The sequence below is a fragment of the Oncorhynchus clarkii genome, unplaced genomic scaffold (genome assembly GCF_045791955.1).
Source record: "Oncorhynchus clarkii lewisi isolate Uvic-CL-2024 unplaced genomic scaffold, UVic_Ocla_1.0 unplaced_contig_11086_pilon_pilon, whole genome shotgun sequence".
NCBI classification, from domain to species: Eukaryota; Metazoa; Chordata; class Actinopteri; order Salmoniformes; family Salmonidae; genus Oncorhynchus; species Oncorhynchus clarkii.
The window spans coordinates 15,785-29,452 of NW_027260825.1; the positions used below are offsets into that span (position 1 = coordinate 15,785).

Genomic DNA, 13,668 nt, shown 5'->3' on the forward strand with positions numbered 1-13,668 from the left:
TCCTGGGAAAGGATGTGGAAATGTGTTTGGTTTGAAAACTAGATAGAGGATGGTAACAAAGTACTTCCTGTTGATGCTTTCCGGCTTCTTCTGTGGTGTTTAAAAGGTGCCACCACCAACTGTACATAGTCATCAACACCTCTCTTCAAGTGGGTGAGGCGGTTTAGGGAGTCATTATGCTAGAAAATACTTTTGTATTATATCATGAATCTATTGAAACTGTAAATTACATATTTCACTGTTTTAGAATCATTCTGAATGATAGTAAATGCATTTTGTCCACGTGTGGTTGTATTGTTGTTATATTTGCAAATCAAATCTAAAATCAAAATCTAAGGTATTTATAGAAACAACAAAAACATCTTGGTTAGAGAAATTCTGTAATGAATAGAAATAGTAACAACAGGGCAGAAATTCCTTACACTTTCTGCATATGTTCATACAAGTGACCACAGGAAACTTCTTTGATCAGAGGTTAGTTTGTTTAATATAGTTTGCAACCCGGAGTTTACACTTACAGCAATTTACAAACAAGACACTCAGTTCTCAAGATGGTGTTTTCTCTTTATATCCCCTACTATGGTTCACGCCGCCCAGGGTGACATCTCTTAACTTTAACACAATATAAACTAATCATTAATAGTTGCTAATACAAAGATGTTTCTGCTAGACAGAGTTCAGCTTATTGTTATTTGCAGATTCCCAATCCTCCTTTCTCTTGCCCGACCGAGCCCCCTGTCTCATTGACTATAAGAACTACAGATGAATTGTTAATTTTAAAATATTAAATCAATGTATGTCTATAAATTTTTTCCCAATCCTCCTTCTTCTTGCCCCCCCTGTCTCATTTATTTTTTTCCTTTATTTAACCATGCAAGTCAGTTAGGAACAAATTCTTATTTTGAATGACGGCCTAGGAACAGTGGGTTAACTGCCTATTCAGGGGCAGTTAGACAGATTTGTACCTTGTCAGCTCGGGGGTTTGAACTTGCAACTTTCCGGTTACTAGTCCAACGCTCTAACCGCTAGGCTACCCTGCCGCCCCATTGAATGTAAGAACTACCGATGAATTGTTATTTCATTTTTTTTTATATCATCAATGTATGTGTCTATAACTGTGTGCTTGTTTGTGTACGAGTACAAGGGCTTAGGTTTGTGTGTGTGGGTTTGTTATTGGTGGAGGGTGGTATGTGCATTAACATTGGTGAAGTAACACATTAAACATTGGTTTAGGTGTTATTACATGATCGGTTTAAGTAATTACGTTATTCATTAACAAAAGTTGTTACCTGATACCAATAACTTATTACATTAAGTGGAAAAGGTTATTAGACAACATTTTATCATATTAACCAACAAGATGTTACATTTACCGGCTTTATTACATTATAAATCTAAAAGTTATTACATAGATCTTGCCTTAAACTCATGGAAATAATTATCCAATATATTATGGATTAGATTTAGGATCATTTTAATCAATACAGATTTATAAAATACACCATTTAAGTGATAACATCTTGTTTAGAAGATAATGGATTGAATGTATTGATCAATTGAATACATGAATATACACCTATTGTTGAAATATTATTCTACATAATGACATTTAATAATAGTATTATCATGAGTACATGAAAGAAGATACAATTATCACCACCCCCCCCCCCCCACACACACAAGTTCCCTATAACATTTCCTATGAGAACATTTATCCATTTAGATTAATGTGTGATATTACATAGACACAGGGGAGACCTGATCCTAGATCAGAGCTGCATATTATGCTGCACAGAGGTTACCATGGTGATCAGACTAAGGCAACTGTTTAAGAATGGGAGATGGATATGACTGTTTACTAGATGTTTTCTACTGATCCTGCATTGCTTGCTGTTTGGGGTTTTAGGCTGGGTTTCTGTACAGCACTTTGAGATATCAGCTGATGTAAGAAGGGCTATATAAATACATTTGATTTGATCCTTTTATTTAGGGATCTGGAAACGGTGCCAGAAAGGAGGGAGATGAAACACAGCTATAAGGCTTCTCTCCAGCGTGTATTCGCTGGTGTGAATTCAGGTTATCTAATTACAGCAAGTTTGTGCTTTCTGTTTTTTTCTCATTGGCCCTAAATAAACAGAGCTCTTCCCACCTAGACAGACCAAAGGCTCCTTCTCCAGTGTGTCTTCACTGGTGTGAATAAAGGGTCCATAACTGACTGAAAAGCTTCCCACACTGATCACAGATATAAGGCTTCTTTCTCACCAGCGTGTGTTAGCTTGTGTGAATTCAGGGCTGAGGACTGAGTAAAGCTCTTTCCACAATGATCACAGATATAAGGCTTCTCTCCTGTGTGTATCCGCAGGTGTCTAGTTAGATTGTCTGATTGAGCAAAGCTCTTCCCACACTGGTAACAGCTATAAGGCTTCTCTCCTGTGTGTGTTCGCTGGTGTCTAGTTAGTTTTTCTGATACAGCAAAGCTCTTTCCACACTGATCACAGCTATAAGGCTTCTCTCCAGTGTGTGTTCTCTTGTGTACAGTCAGGGTGGAAGCTAGAGCAAAGCTCTTCCCACATAGACAAACATAGGTTCTCTCTCCAGTGTGTGTTACCTGGTGTCTAGTTAGGGAGGAAACTACAGCAAAGCTCTTTCCACACTGATCACAACTATAAGGTTTCTCTCCTGTGTGTATGCGCTGGTGTATAGTTAGATTGTCTGATTGAGCAAAGCTCTTCCCACACTGGTAACAGCTATAAGGCTTCTCTCCTGTGTGTATTCGCTGGTGTCTAGTTAGTTTTTCTGATACAGCAAAGCTCTTTCCACACTGATCACAGCTATAAGGCTTCTCTCCAGTGTGTGTTCTCTTGTGTACAGTCAGGGTGGAAGCTAGAGCAAAGCTCTTCCCACATAGACAAACATAGGTTCTCTCTCCAGTGTGTGTTACCTGGTGTCTAGTTAGGGAGGAAACTACAGCAAAGCTCTTTCCACACTGATCACAACTATAAGGTTTCTCTCCTGTGTGTATGCGCTGGTGTATAGTTAGTGTTTCTGATACAGCAAAGCTCTTCCCACACTGATCACAGCTATAAGGATTCTCTCCAGTGTGCATTAGCTGGTGTGTAGTCAGCTGGCCTGACTGATTGAAGCTCTTCCCACACTGATCACAGCTATAAGGTTTCTCTCCTGTGTGTACACGCTGGTGTATGGTTAAGGCTCCTGCACTAACAAAGCTTTTCCCACAATCAAGGCAGGGGTAAGGCTTCTCCCCTGTATGAATTCTTACATTAGATTTCAAGGTGTTAGATGCAGCAAAACTCTTCCCACACTGATCACAGTGAATAATGAAGCCACTCTGGCTTGTGAAACTCTTCCCACAGTCAGAGCAGCAGTGGTGAGGTTTCTTCCCTGTATGTCCCTGCTGGTGTTTCTTGAGATGTTCTGATCTGGAGAGACTCTTCTCTGTCTCCTCAGCAACATGTTGTTGAGGCTCCCCAGACGATAAGCCCCTCCCACTAAGAGAACGATGGTTAGGGGTGTCCCCTGTAAAATAAAGACCTTGAATAGTTAGTATTTGTATATGGACCCATATTTCCAAAACTTTTTTTTATTTTGTATTGTTTTATTATTTAGCAGACGCTCTTATCAAGAGTTTTTTACAGGAGCAATTAGGGTTTAGTACCTTGCTCAAGGGCACAGACAGATGTTTCACCTTGTCGCCTCAGAGATTGGAACAAGCAACCTTTTGATTAGTGGCCCAACACTCTTAACCACGAGCCTACCTGCTGCCCTTATCATCAAACAATTTATTAGGTACATTCCCCTCCATACACGAAACTGGATCAACAATTTACTGGCCACTGAGTGTTTACTGTTTATCAATCAATTAACAGAAGATGCAGAATCAGATTGTAGTCTAATCCACACCCCCCATTGTTCTTACTTGATGAAATCAGATCTCCATCTCCCTCCTCGTGTCCTTCTCTCACAGTTCCACTCTGCCCTGGTGTTTTCCTGCAGTCGACCAGCAGCACAGAAACCCTCTTCAGATCCAGCAGTAAGGCACTACCAGGAGAGTTGTGACCAGGGGACTCCGGCAGGGTGGAGGGGGACGGACTAGCTCTGCCCTGGTGACCACAGGAAGTATTGTACATAGAATATCATTAGACCAAACATTTGATTACTTTAGTCTAAATCTCTGATTGATGGCTGCATCCTTATAATACCTCCTTTCTCCTGAAGTGTGTAACCGTTGTTGTGGAATAATCAGAATTAGTTGGTAACATAGGTAAGATGTTTTATATTCATCATATGTTTGTAAGTTACTTCTCATCAAGAATGTTATTTTTGTATAATACTGTGGCAGGGTTGCAGTATCTGTTCTATGTCAAGACTAAATTGCATGGGCCGCAGAGAGGGGAGAGGTCAAAGTATCACCATGTGTAAACATATCTTTTGCTCCACTGTGTCTGTGTGCCAGTTCACACAGACACAGTGTCTGGAATCATTCTATCCTCTCCGTGAGCCTGTCCAGGATTGGTTGTATTTAGAGTTGGTTGTATCTAAATGACAATTTGATATATGCCTGTTGATATGGAGGATTGGTTCTGGGTTTGAGTAAGGAGACAAAGCTGAACGATTTATTATGTCTATGCTGTCTGACTATGTGTGTTCTTTGCTATTAAAGGATCTCAGTTGCAATGTAGTGGGGCTCTCGGGGAATTCATTGAGAGACACTGAATTGCCTGAGAGTCACAGGGTTGTGATAAAGCTCATATAATTAAAGATGGACTTTGATAACTAACTCTGACATGATTTGGTAAATAGAGGAAATTTCCACGACACCGTTCACTACTTTCCACAAATGTCTTGTATATTTCACTTTGGCAAATTTTTCAAAATGGAATTGGAATATTTTTTACAAAAATGTAAAAACGTATAAAACTTGATGGTAGAACAAAGAGCAGAACAGAAACGAAAAGCTCCACCCCCTCTTTCAAGATGTAGATGTCGCCTCCCCTTCCAACGTGTGAAAGATGGCAACACCTGCTAAATCATGTTGTTCAAATAACCAGTGATGAAAAACCTAAACACCAGAACTACTGCTGCTAGTTATCCCACTTGGAGCATGTTGAGAAAAATGTCAGTCTCATAGTTTCAGTATCCTTATACAGTACATACATAGAATAAACCATCAGATATGGGGGTATTGTAACATGTAGTAGAAACCTACAGTAAAAAGGTATGGGTGTAGCCTGGTGCAATTTCTGCCCCATGTAACATTGCTCAAGATTCACTTGTCTTATTACTGTAACAGCATCCACATTTAAAACTGTCAACATTCAGAACATGAGTGTAATAAACTGTAATTTACCACCCAAGTATTTCAGCAGTACATTGTACACTACATCATTTCTGTACGTAAACTTGACACTATAATTTTGCTTACGTAATTCAGTTTTTAGCAGTTTGATTAAATGATAGTTAAATGTATTGTTAACAAATGACAGGAACATCGTTGTACTTACAGTTACGAAAATCTACAACATACTTATGACAATTATACCAATGAGAAAAAAAAACAGTATTTGATTGGTGGAGTCATGTGATAGTGGGAGAATCCACCATATGTTTCATAACAGCCATTTCCTTTCAAATCAGTGAAGGGAAGTGAGCAAGTGCACAGTTAGGGAGGAAGGAAAGATAACTAGGGATTCCTTAACATATTATGTAGGTAGAAGTGGAGCTAGCGTGAGGGCCATGGGTGTGACTGTTCCTGCAGATACACTCAATCCCAGTGAAAGTTGCACCCCTGGTTTTAGGTATCTTTTAGTTGTCACTAAATTAGATGATGTTGAAGTTGAAATGGTGCTTGAATAGTGGAGGAAGCACCTGTTTCCTTTTCGACTTGCGGTAACTCTTAAATCAATAGTTGTTTAGTATTCAGAAAACATTCACTTGCTCAACCATTCTGAAGGTCATGTAACTGTTACATGCAACATTTCTTGTGAACTTAACAGGACAGATGTTGCTCTCTAGTTTTATGATGTAACAAAGGTCTGGTTGAATGTATTCTGCCACTGTCTTCTTGTCTCAGCTGTGTCAAGGCATATGAACTAACAGGTTATAACAACACAATTAACACAACATGTAATATGGCTATTTTTCTGGCTTTCTTCCCAGGTGATTTTTACCTACACACCGCTACTGCAAGTTGTAGCTTTGCCCTCATTATTTCTCCATGGTTCTGACTTTACCTGCTTGTTGCGCATTGCCTTGTATCAATCTGTGTGCTTTAGGCTAGTAGGCTACTTTGCTGAAGGACAAAATATCCCACGTGTTTATTACCACCATTGTTTATGAAACAGTATAACTTTAGACCGTTCCCTCGCCCATACCCGGGCGCGAACCACACCCACGAAGCATCGTTACCTACAAAAGCCGCGGCCCTAGCAGAGCAAGGGGAACTACTACTTCAAGGTCTCAGAGCAAGTGACGTCACCAATTGAAACGCTATTTAGCGCACACACCGCTAACTAAGCTAGCCGTTTCACATCCGTTACATTTATTTTTGTCCAGCTGTTCAAATGGAACGAAGAGATATGGAAGATCAAAGATGATTAAACTAGACATGTTATACACCACAGTAGGAAAACTGTTAATAAGTCGACATAACTTACCTGAACCATCGTTGAAGCCGTTCTTTCTTCTGCGTTTCTTCAAATAAAAAACGTGACAGTAAATCTGTAGCTAGCCTACACTAGTTACTTTCTTTGTTACCGCGTTCAGATAAAGCTAGACCAGAACAAACGTTAATTTAAATATCAACACTCGATTTACGTTGTGACAAATATATGTCTGATGTAGCCTAATCTTACTTCAGAAAGATCCTGGATAAGATTTGAATCTATTAAAGTCAATAAAACGTCCAACACCCTATTCACCAAAAATACTGTTGTTGTCTACCTCTACCCCAGAGTCTGTTGGAACAACGTCCTCTTCCGAGATTCCAGATAGTTTTAATTGTCTGAGGCCCAGTAAGTAAAAAATACCAGACAAATTACAGCTATACGTGCTGCGAACCATGCAGCATTTACAGCAATGCAACCTCCGAAGTAGTCAGTGTGTTACAAGCATTTCGCTACACCCACTATAACATCTGCTAAACACAAGTATGTGACCAATAAAATTGGATTGATTTCTGCTAAACACAAGTATGTGACCAATAAAATTGGATTGATTTATAATTCTTCCGCTTTACAGACCAGATCCAGAGATGTTGAGAAGGAAGTGGTCTTCTTCTTCTTTAGTGTTATGGCGGTCCGCAAAACAATGACTATTGGTGCACTTCCCCACCTAGTGTGTTGGCTGTGTATCAGCCTACTATTCTGTAGTATGAATTCATTACACTTTGTGAAAAACCAAATAACCCTACACCCATTTAAACATTATTATTCCACTACTTTGGCCCTCTGATTCAACACCAGGCCAGCATCCTGGGAGGACAGGATATTATCCTTCAAAACACCTTGTAACTCTGCAGTAAAATATTGTACACCCAAGTACTTCTCAACAGCTGCCACCGCAATATCTATCCACTGGGTTTTACATTCTATTACTGTGGTACTGTTGACAACCATGGCCATGAACTTGGCCAAAACTTACTGAAGTATGTTATTCCTGTCACTCTCTATTGACCTCGGCCTAATTACAGAGACCCTCTCAGGATCCCTCACCCTTGACCCATCTTCCTCTACTACTCTCTTCACTGCCTCAGCATACAACACCTTCTGCACTACTGTGATCCTGGTAACCTGTCTTTCTCTCACTGGACACATCTGATCTCCAGCACCATGTGTACCCCTACAGTTTATACACACAACTTTTTACATCAATACTACACATTCCTTTCTCTCAGGTCCTCCTGCACACTTCTCACATCTAGAAATCTCCCTGATACACACTACTGGAAGGAAGTAGTCAAGGAAGGGAGTTTGTGATTATACAGGAAGTACCGCCCCCACTTACCGTCAACCAATCATTTCGATGTCGAGCTATACGAGCTCGCCGGCTTGTAGTCTTCAAACTCGGAAATGAGATACGTTTGGCTCGTTCATCCATCCCAATGGGGAAAATGTTTGGTTTTGGAATAAATACTGAAAATAAGATAAGCACAGGCTTGAGGTGATCTTATACGTTTGTTCTATGAGATAATAGCAGTCAGTTAATATGAACTTTATGTACACTGCTCAAAAAAATAAAGGGAACACTTAAACAACACAATGTAACTCCAAGTCAATCACACTTCTGTGAAATCAAACTGTCCACTTAGGAAGCAACACTGATTGACAATACATTTCACATGCTGTTGTGCAAATGGAATAGACAACAGGTGGAAATTATAGGCAATTACCAAGACACCCCCAATAAAGGAGTGGTTCTGCAGGTGGTGACCACAGACCACTTCTCAGTTCCTATGCTTCCTGGCTGATGTTTTGGTCACTTTTGAATGCTGGCGGTGATTTCACTCTAGTGGTAGCATGAGACAGAGTCTACAACTCACACAAGTGGCTCAGGTAGTGCAGCTCATCCAGGATGGCACATCAATGTGAGCTGTGGCAAGAAGGTTTGCTGTGTCTGTCAGCGTAGTGTCCAGAGCATGGAGGCGCTACCAGGAGACAGGCCAGTACATCAGGAGACGTGGAGGAGGCTGTAGGAGGGCAACAACCCAGCAGCAGGACCGCTACCTCCGCCTTTGTGCAAGGAGGAGCAGGAGGAGCACTGCCAGAGCCCTGCAAAACGACCTCCAGCAGGCCACAAATGTGCATGTGTCTGCTCAAACGGTCAGAAACAGACTCCATGAGGGTGGTATGAGGGCCCGACGTCCACAGGTGGGGGTTGTGCTTACGACAGCCCAACACCGTGCAGGACGTTTGGCATTTGCCAGAGAACCCCAAGATTGGCAAATTCGCCACTGGCGCCCTGTGCTCTTCACAGATGAAAGCAGGTTCACACTGAGCACATGTGACAGACGTGACAGAGTCTGGAGACGCCGTGGAGAACGTTCTGCTGCCTGCAACATCCTCCAGCATGACCGGTTTGGCGGTGGGTCAGTCATGGTGTGGGGTGGCATTTCTTTGGGGGGCCGCACAGCCCTCCATGTACTCGCCAGAGGTAGCCTGACTGCCAATAGGTACCGAGATGAGATCCTCAGACCCCTTGTGAGACCATATGCTGGTGCGGTTGGCCCTGGGTTCCTCCTAATGCAAGACAATGCTAGACCTCATGTGGCTGGAGTGTGTCAGCAGTTCCTGCAAGAGGAAGGCATTGATGCTATGGACTGGCCTGCCCGTTCCCCAGACCTGAATCCAATTGAGCACATCTGGGACATCATGTCTCGCTCCATCCACCAACGCCACGTTGCACCACAGACTGTCCAGGAGTTGGCGGATGCTTTAGTCCAGGTCTGGGAGGAGATCCTTCAGGAGACCATCCGCCACCTCATCAGGAGCTGTCGTGGATAATTGTTTCAGAAATATAATACTCTCAGAAGAACTTTGTGAATTCAATGTAGACTTTAATACAAGTTATTAAGAGCCGTGCTGGTCCGCGGAACAGCCGCCCCTTCTTAGCACTGGCTCTGCTTTTATACATACATAGTATTTGTGTACATCACATATGTAAATAAAGTTACTCCCCCTTAGTTCGTCTGCCACCATTAAATTCATATTCTGAGTTCTTTGCTTGTTTACACCCACTAACGCTGATATCTGCTTTTGGTTAGGTTATAACGATGACAGAACTCTTTCCATGTTCTAAAAATAATGTATGTATTGCATGTTTTACGTGTTAGTCATCAGTTATCTTGCCTACATCTTTCTTCCTGTATCCTGCTGATGATTAATAAAGTAAACAAGACAAACAAAACCATCACAGATAACACAAAAAAATACAGCAGCAGATTATTACATTCACACTACAGGTTATTCCCCTAACAGCAAAATAACTTGCATTACCCAAGTGTGTGTGTGAGTGTGTGTGTGTGTGTGTGTGTGTGTGTGTGAGAGTGATTGTACATGTCAATAATTCCTTTATTTTACTTTTAGACGGGTGTATTGTTAGATATTACTGCACTGTTGGAGCTAGGAACACCAGCATTTACAATTGTATCTTTGTCAAATAAGCACCAATCGGGGTCAAACAAAGCTAGCTAGATTACGGGAGTATCCGGAAACCCTGTGTCTGTCTGTCACAAAATGTAGGTGCTAACCTTTTGTGACAGCATGCCTTTTCCTTTTGGACAAAAACTATAAGAATATTCAGAGTTATGAAAACTGGTTGTTTTGCAAATGTTGAATTCATAATATGGCTACTAATAATGGAACAGCTAAATCAAAGTTAAAGTATACAGACTTAATGATATTCTTGCAGAAAAATGTATTATGAATGTAAACGTCTCCTTCAAGATTTGCACAAATGTACCTGGGTGACTTCACACTAAATGTCATGTAGAACGCTCATACCTCAAGTTATCCGTCTGAAACTGTGCACACACACTGCTGCCATCTTGTGGACACCATCGGAATTACAACCAGAGTGATGGCTAAAACTGGGACCTTTCTCTTGCATTTCAAAGATGGTGGTAGAAAAAAAACAGGTTTTTTTTTTCCTATCAGATCTATTGTGATACATTCTCATACACTCAATTCACATTTCCAAAGTTCAAAGTGTTTCCTTTCAAATTGTACCAAGAATATGCATATCCCTGCTACAGGCAGTTAGACTTGGGTATGTCATTTAGTTGAAAATTTAAAAAAAGGGGGCTATCCCTAAGAAGTTTTAATTAATGACTCCAACCTAAGTGTATGTAAACTTACGACTTCAACTGTACCAGTTTTATTACATTATAAATCTAAAAGTTATTACATAGAATGCACAGTTCTTGCCTTGACCTCATGGAAATTATTATCCAATGTATAATTGATTAATTGTAATCAATTACAGGATATCACACTTGAAAATAGTCAGTGGATGCAAGGGGCCTTCATTCTCAGATATATTCACATTTTATAGGGCTTTTGGTTAGCTTTTGTAAAGTGCTTGGTGATGCCAAACGTCTTTCTGACATGCTCCAATCAAGCTCTCTTGACCTAGCAAGGGCTGTGGATCTAGTAGGTGCCCTTACAGACACATTGCAGGACTACAGCAGTGAGGGTTACATTGGAGAACTATGGAAAGAGGTTGAAGAGATTGCAGAGCACTGCAAAATAAGTGTACAAACAGTGTGTAAAAGACAGCCTAAAACAAGCTGAAGACCTCATGACTCATTGATGATGAGCACTGTAGGACAGAAACATTGTGACCAAAGTGATGGTGAGAGCTTCCAAAGAGCTTTCTTTTCTTTTATCAAAATTCTACTGAAGTGTTATTACATGTACTTAAGGATCAAACCTAAAAGTACATTTGAAGATTTTGTAAACCTATCAGATGCTTAAACATTTTAATCAACTTAAACCTCAGACTCCTCATTCTCTACCGCAATCACCCTCTTTGCACGGTCCATGAAGTCTGGCCTCCTGCTCCTGACAGAGTCCTGGTGCCACAGCATCACAGCATTTATCGGATCATACTCCCTGATCTCTGGAGAGGACAGCTGGACCATAAGGAGACTCGTAGCACGCGCACCAGCAGGTATATCTCACTGGTCACCCCCAAAGACAATTCCTCCTTTGGTCGTCTTTCCTTCCAGTTCTCTGCTGCCCATGACCGGAACAAATTGCAAAATCTCTGAAGCTGGAGACTCACATCTCCCTCACTAGCTAAGCACCAGCTGTCAGAGCAGTTTACAGATCACTGCACCTGTACTTAGCCTATCTGTAAACAGCCCATCTATCTACCTACCTCGACCCCATACTGGTATTTATTTATTTATTTTGCTCCTTTGCACTCCAGTATCTCTACCTGCACATTCATCTTCTGCCGATCTACCATTCCAGTGTTTAATTGCTATATTGTAATTACTTCGCCACCATGGCCTATTAATTTCCTTAACTTACCTCATTTGCACTCACTGTAAATATACTTTTTGTTTTCTTTTGTTCTACTGTATTATTGACTGTATGTTTTGTTTATTCCATGTGTAACTCTGTGTTGTTGTATGTGTCGAATTACTACACTTTATCTTGGCCATGTTGCAGATGCAAATGAGAACTTGTTCTCAACTAGCCTACCTGGTTAAATAAAGGTGTTCTCAACTAGCCTACCTGGTTAAATAAAGGTACAAAATAAAAATAAAATAAAAAGATCTGACAATGTATCAGACTTTAGGTTGGACCACCAATCAGTTTTCATCTGTTTCATGGTATTAAAACCTCTTTCACATTCAGCTGTGGAGGCAGGACCAGATCAACCAATGCCAGCACATCAGGGAAGGACTGCTGATCGCTGCTGTTGATGTAACAGTATACCTTTAGACCGTCCCCTCGCCCATACCCGGGCGCGAACCAGGGACTCTCTGCACACATCAACAACTGACACCCACGAAGCATCGTTACCCGTTGGTCCACAAAAGCCCACAAGGGGAACCACTACTTCAAGGTCTCAGAGCAAGTGACGTCACCGATTGAAACGCTATTTAGCGCGCACCACCGCTAACTAAGCTAACCGTTTCACATCCGTTACATTGACACAGAACCAGGACATCTTCTACAGGGACTGGGGCTTTTGGTATATCAGCACCTTCAGGACAGTCCACTGGTCAGGGATCCTTTCAACATGGATGCCAGAGGTTTCCAGGACAGGAAGTGGTACACCAGGGTTTCCAGTTCAGTGTCTCCAAAATCTAGAATAACTGTATACATTACAACAAGATCATGCAGTTTTACTTCTCAAAGTATAAAAATATTATCCTGAACCTGACTGCCCTGTAATACAAAACATAAAGTAACCTGACTGCCCTGGGCTTCTCCTATGGTGATGGTGGACCTCTGCAGACAGGTTGCTATGGTGATGTTGGACCTCTGCAGACAGGCGCACAGGTTGCTATGGTGATGGTGGACCTCTGCAGACAGGCAAACAGGTTGCTATGGTGATGGTGGACCTCTGCAGACAGGCGAACAGGTTGCTCAGGTGTGTTAGAGTGTCATGCAGGAAGCCACAGAAGTGGATAACAACAGCCTCCATCGCAGTACTGTAGTATTTCCTGGCCTTGGCCTGCCGGACACCTCAGACATTTTGGGCATCAGCAGATTGTTCTTCATGTATTTCAGATTCAAAGACATACAAATAGACAATGAATTGCTGTCCCAAAAAAACTATATTAGATATGTCATTTTATCAGTACATAAAGCATTGAAACATGATGTTACCAATTGTAACCGTGTTTGTTGTAATTTACTGGACATTGCATATTGATGATGACTTCTGGAGTACTTAGAATAGCAATCTAGAGCCACTACCTGTTCCAGACGCTGGACAAGCAAGCCCCTGGTACCGTCGCAGGAAGAGGGGTGCACGCAATAGGTGTCCTTCCCCATCGGGTCCTGCCAATTCTGGTGGGCACCAGCGGTGTGTGCCCAAGAGCCTGGAAGCTGTTCACCAGGTTTGCCCTGTTCAGTGGACTGGTGTGGTAGAAGGTGTACAGTCGTGGCCAAAAGTTTTGAGAATGACACAAAT

The 13,668-nt window shown here is 41.5% G+C and overlaps 1 protein-coding gene across 2 annotated transcripts; it reads right to left on the minus strand.

Annotated features, from left to right (window-relative positions):
- Nucleotides 1-270: 270 nt before the first annotated feature.
- Nucleotides 271-7,300, minus strand: LOC139401819 (zinc finger protein ZFP2-like). 2 transcript variants are annotated; one of them, XM_071145799.1, is made up of 4 exons: nt 6,675-7,069; nt 3,938-4,121; nt 3,053-3,537; nt 1,364-2,796 (listed from the first exon to the last, which is right to left on the minus strand). In XM_071145799.1, the coding sequence occupies exons 1-4, from the start codon at nt 6,681-6,683 to the stop codon at nt 2,788-2,790; spliced, it is 687 nt and encodes a 228-aa protein (XP_071001900.1). In that variant the 5' UTR covers nt 6,684-7,069; the 3' UTR covers nt 1,364-2,787. The 2 variants fall into 2 exon arrangements, with proteins under 2 accessions (XP_071001899.1, XP_071001900.1); XM_071145798.1 differs by having other exon boundaries at nt 271-3,537; nt 6,675-7,300.
- Between the last annotated feature and the right edge of the window lie 6,368 nt (nt 7,301-13,668).

Excerpts from the sequence above, each read along its gene's own strand:
- LOC139401819 (XM_071145798.1), bottom strand. Across the intron at positions 3,538-3,937 it reads TGGAGATCTGATTTCATCAA|GGGACACCCCTAACCATCGT; the intron begins GTAAGAACAATG and ends TTTATTTTACAG.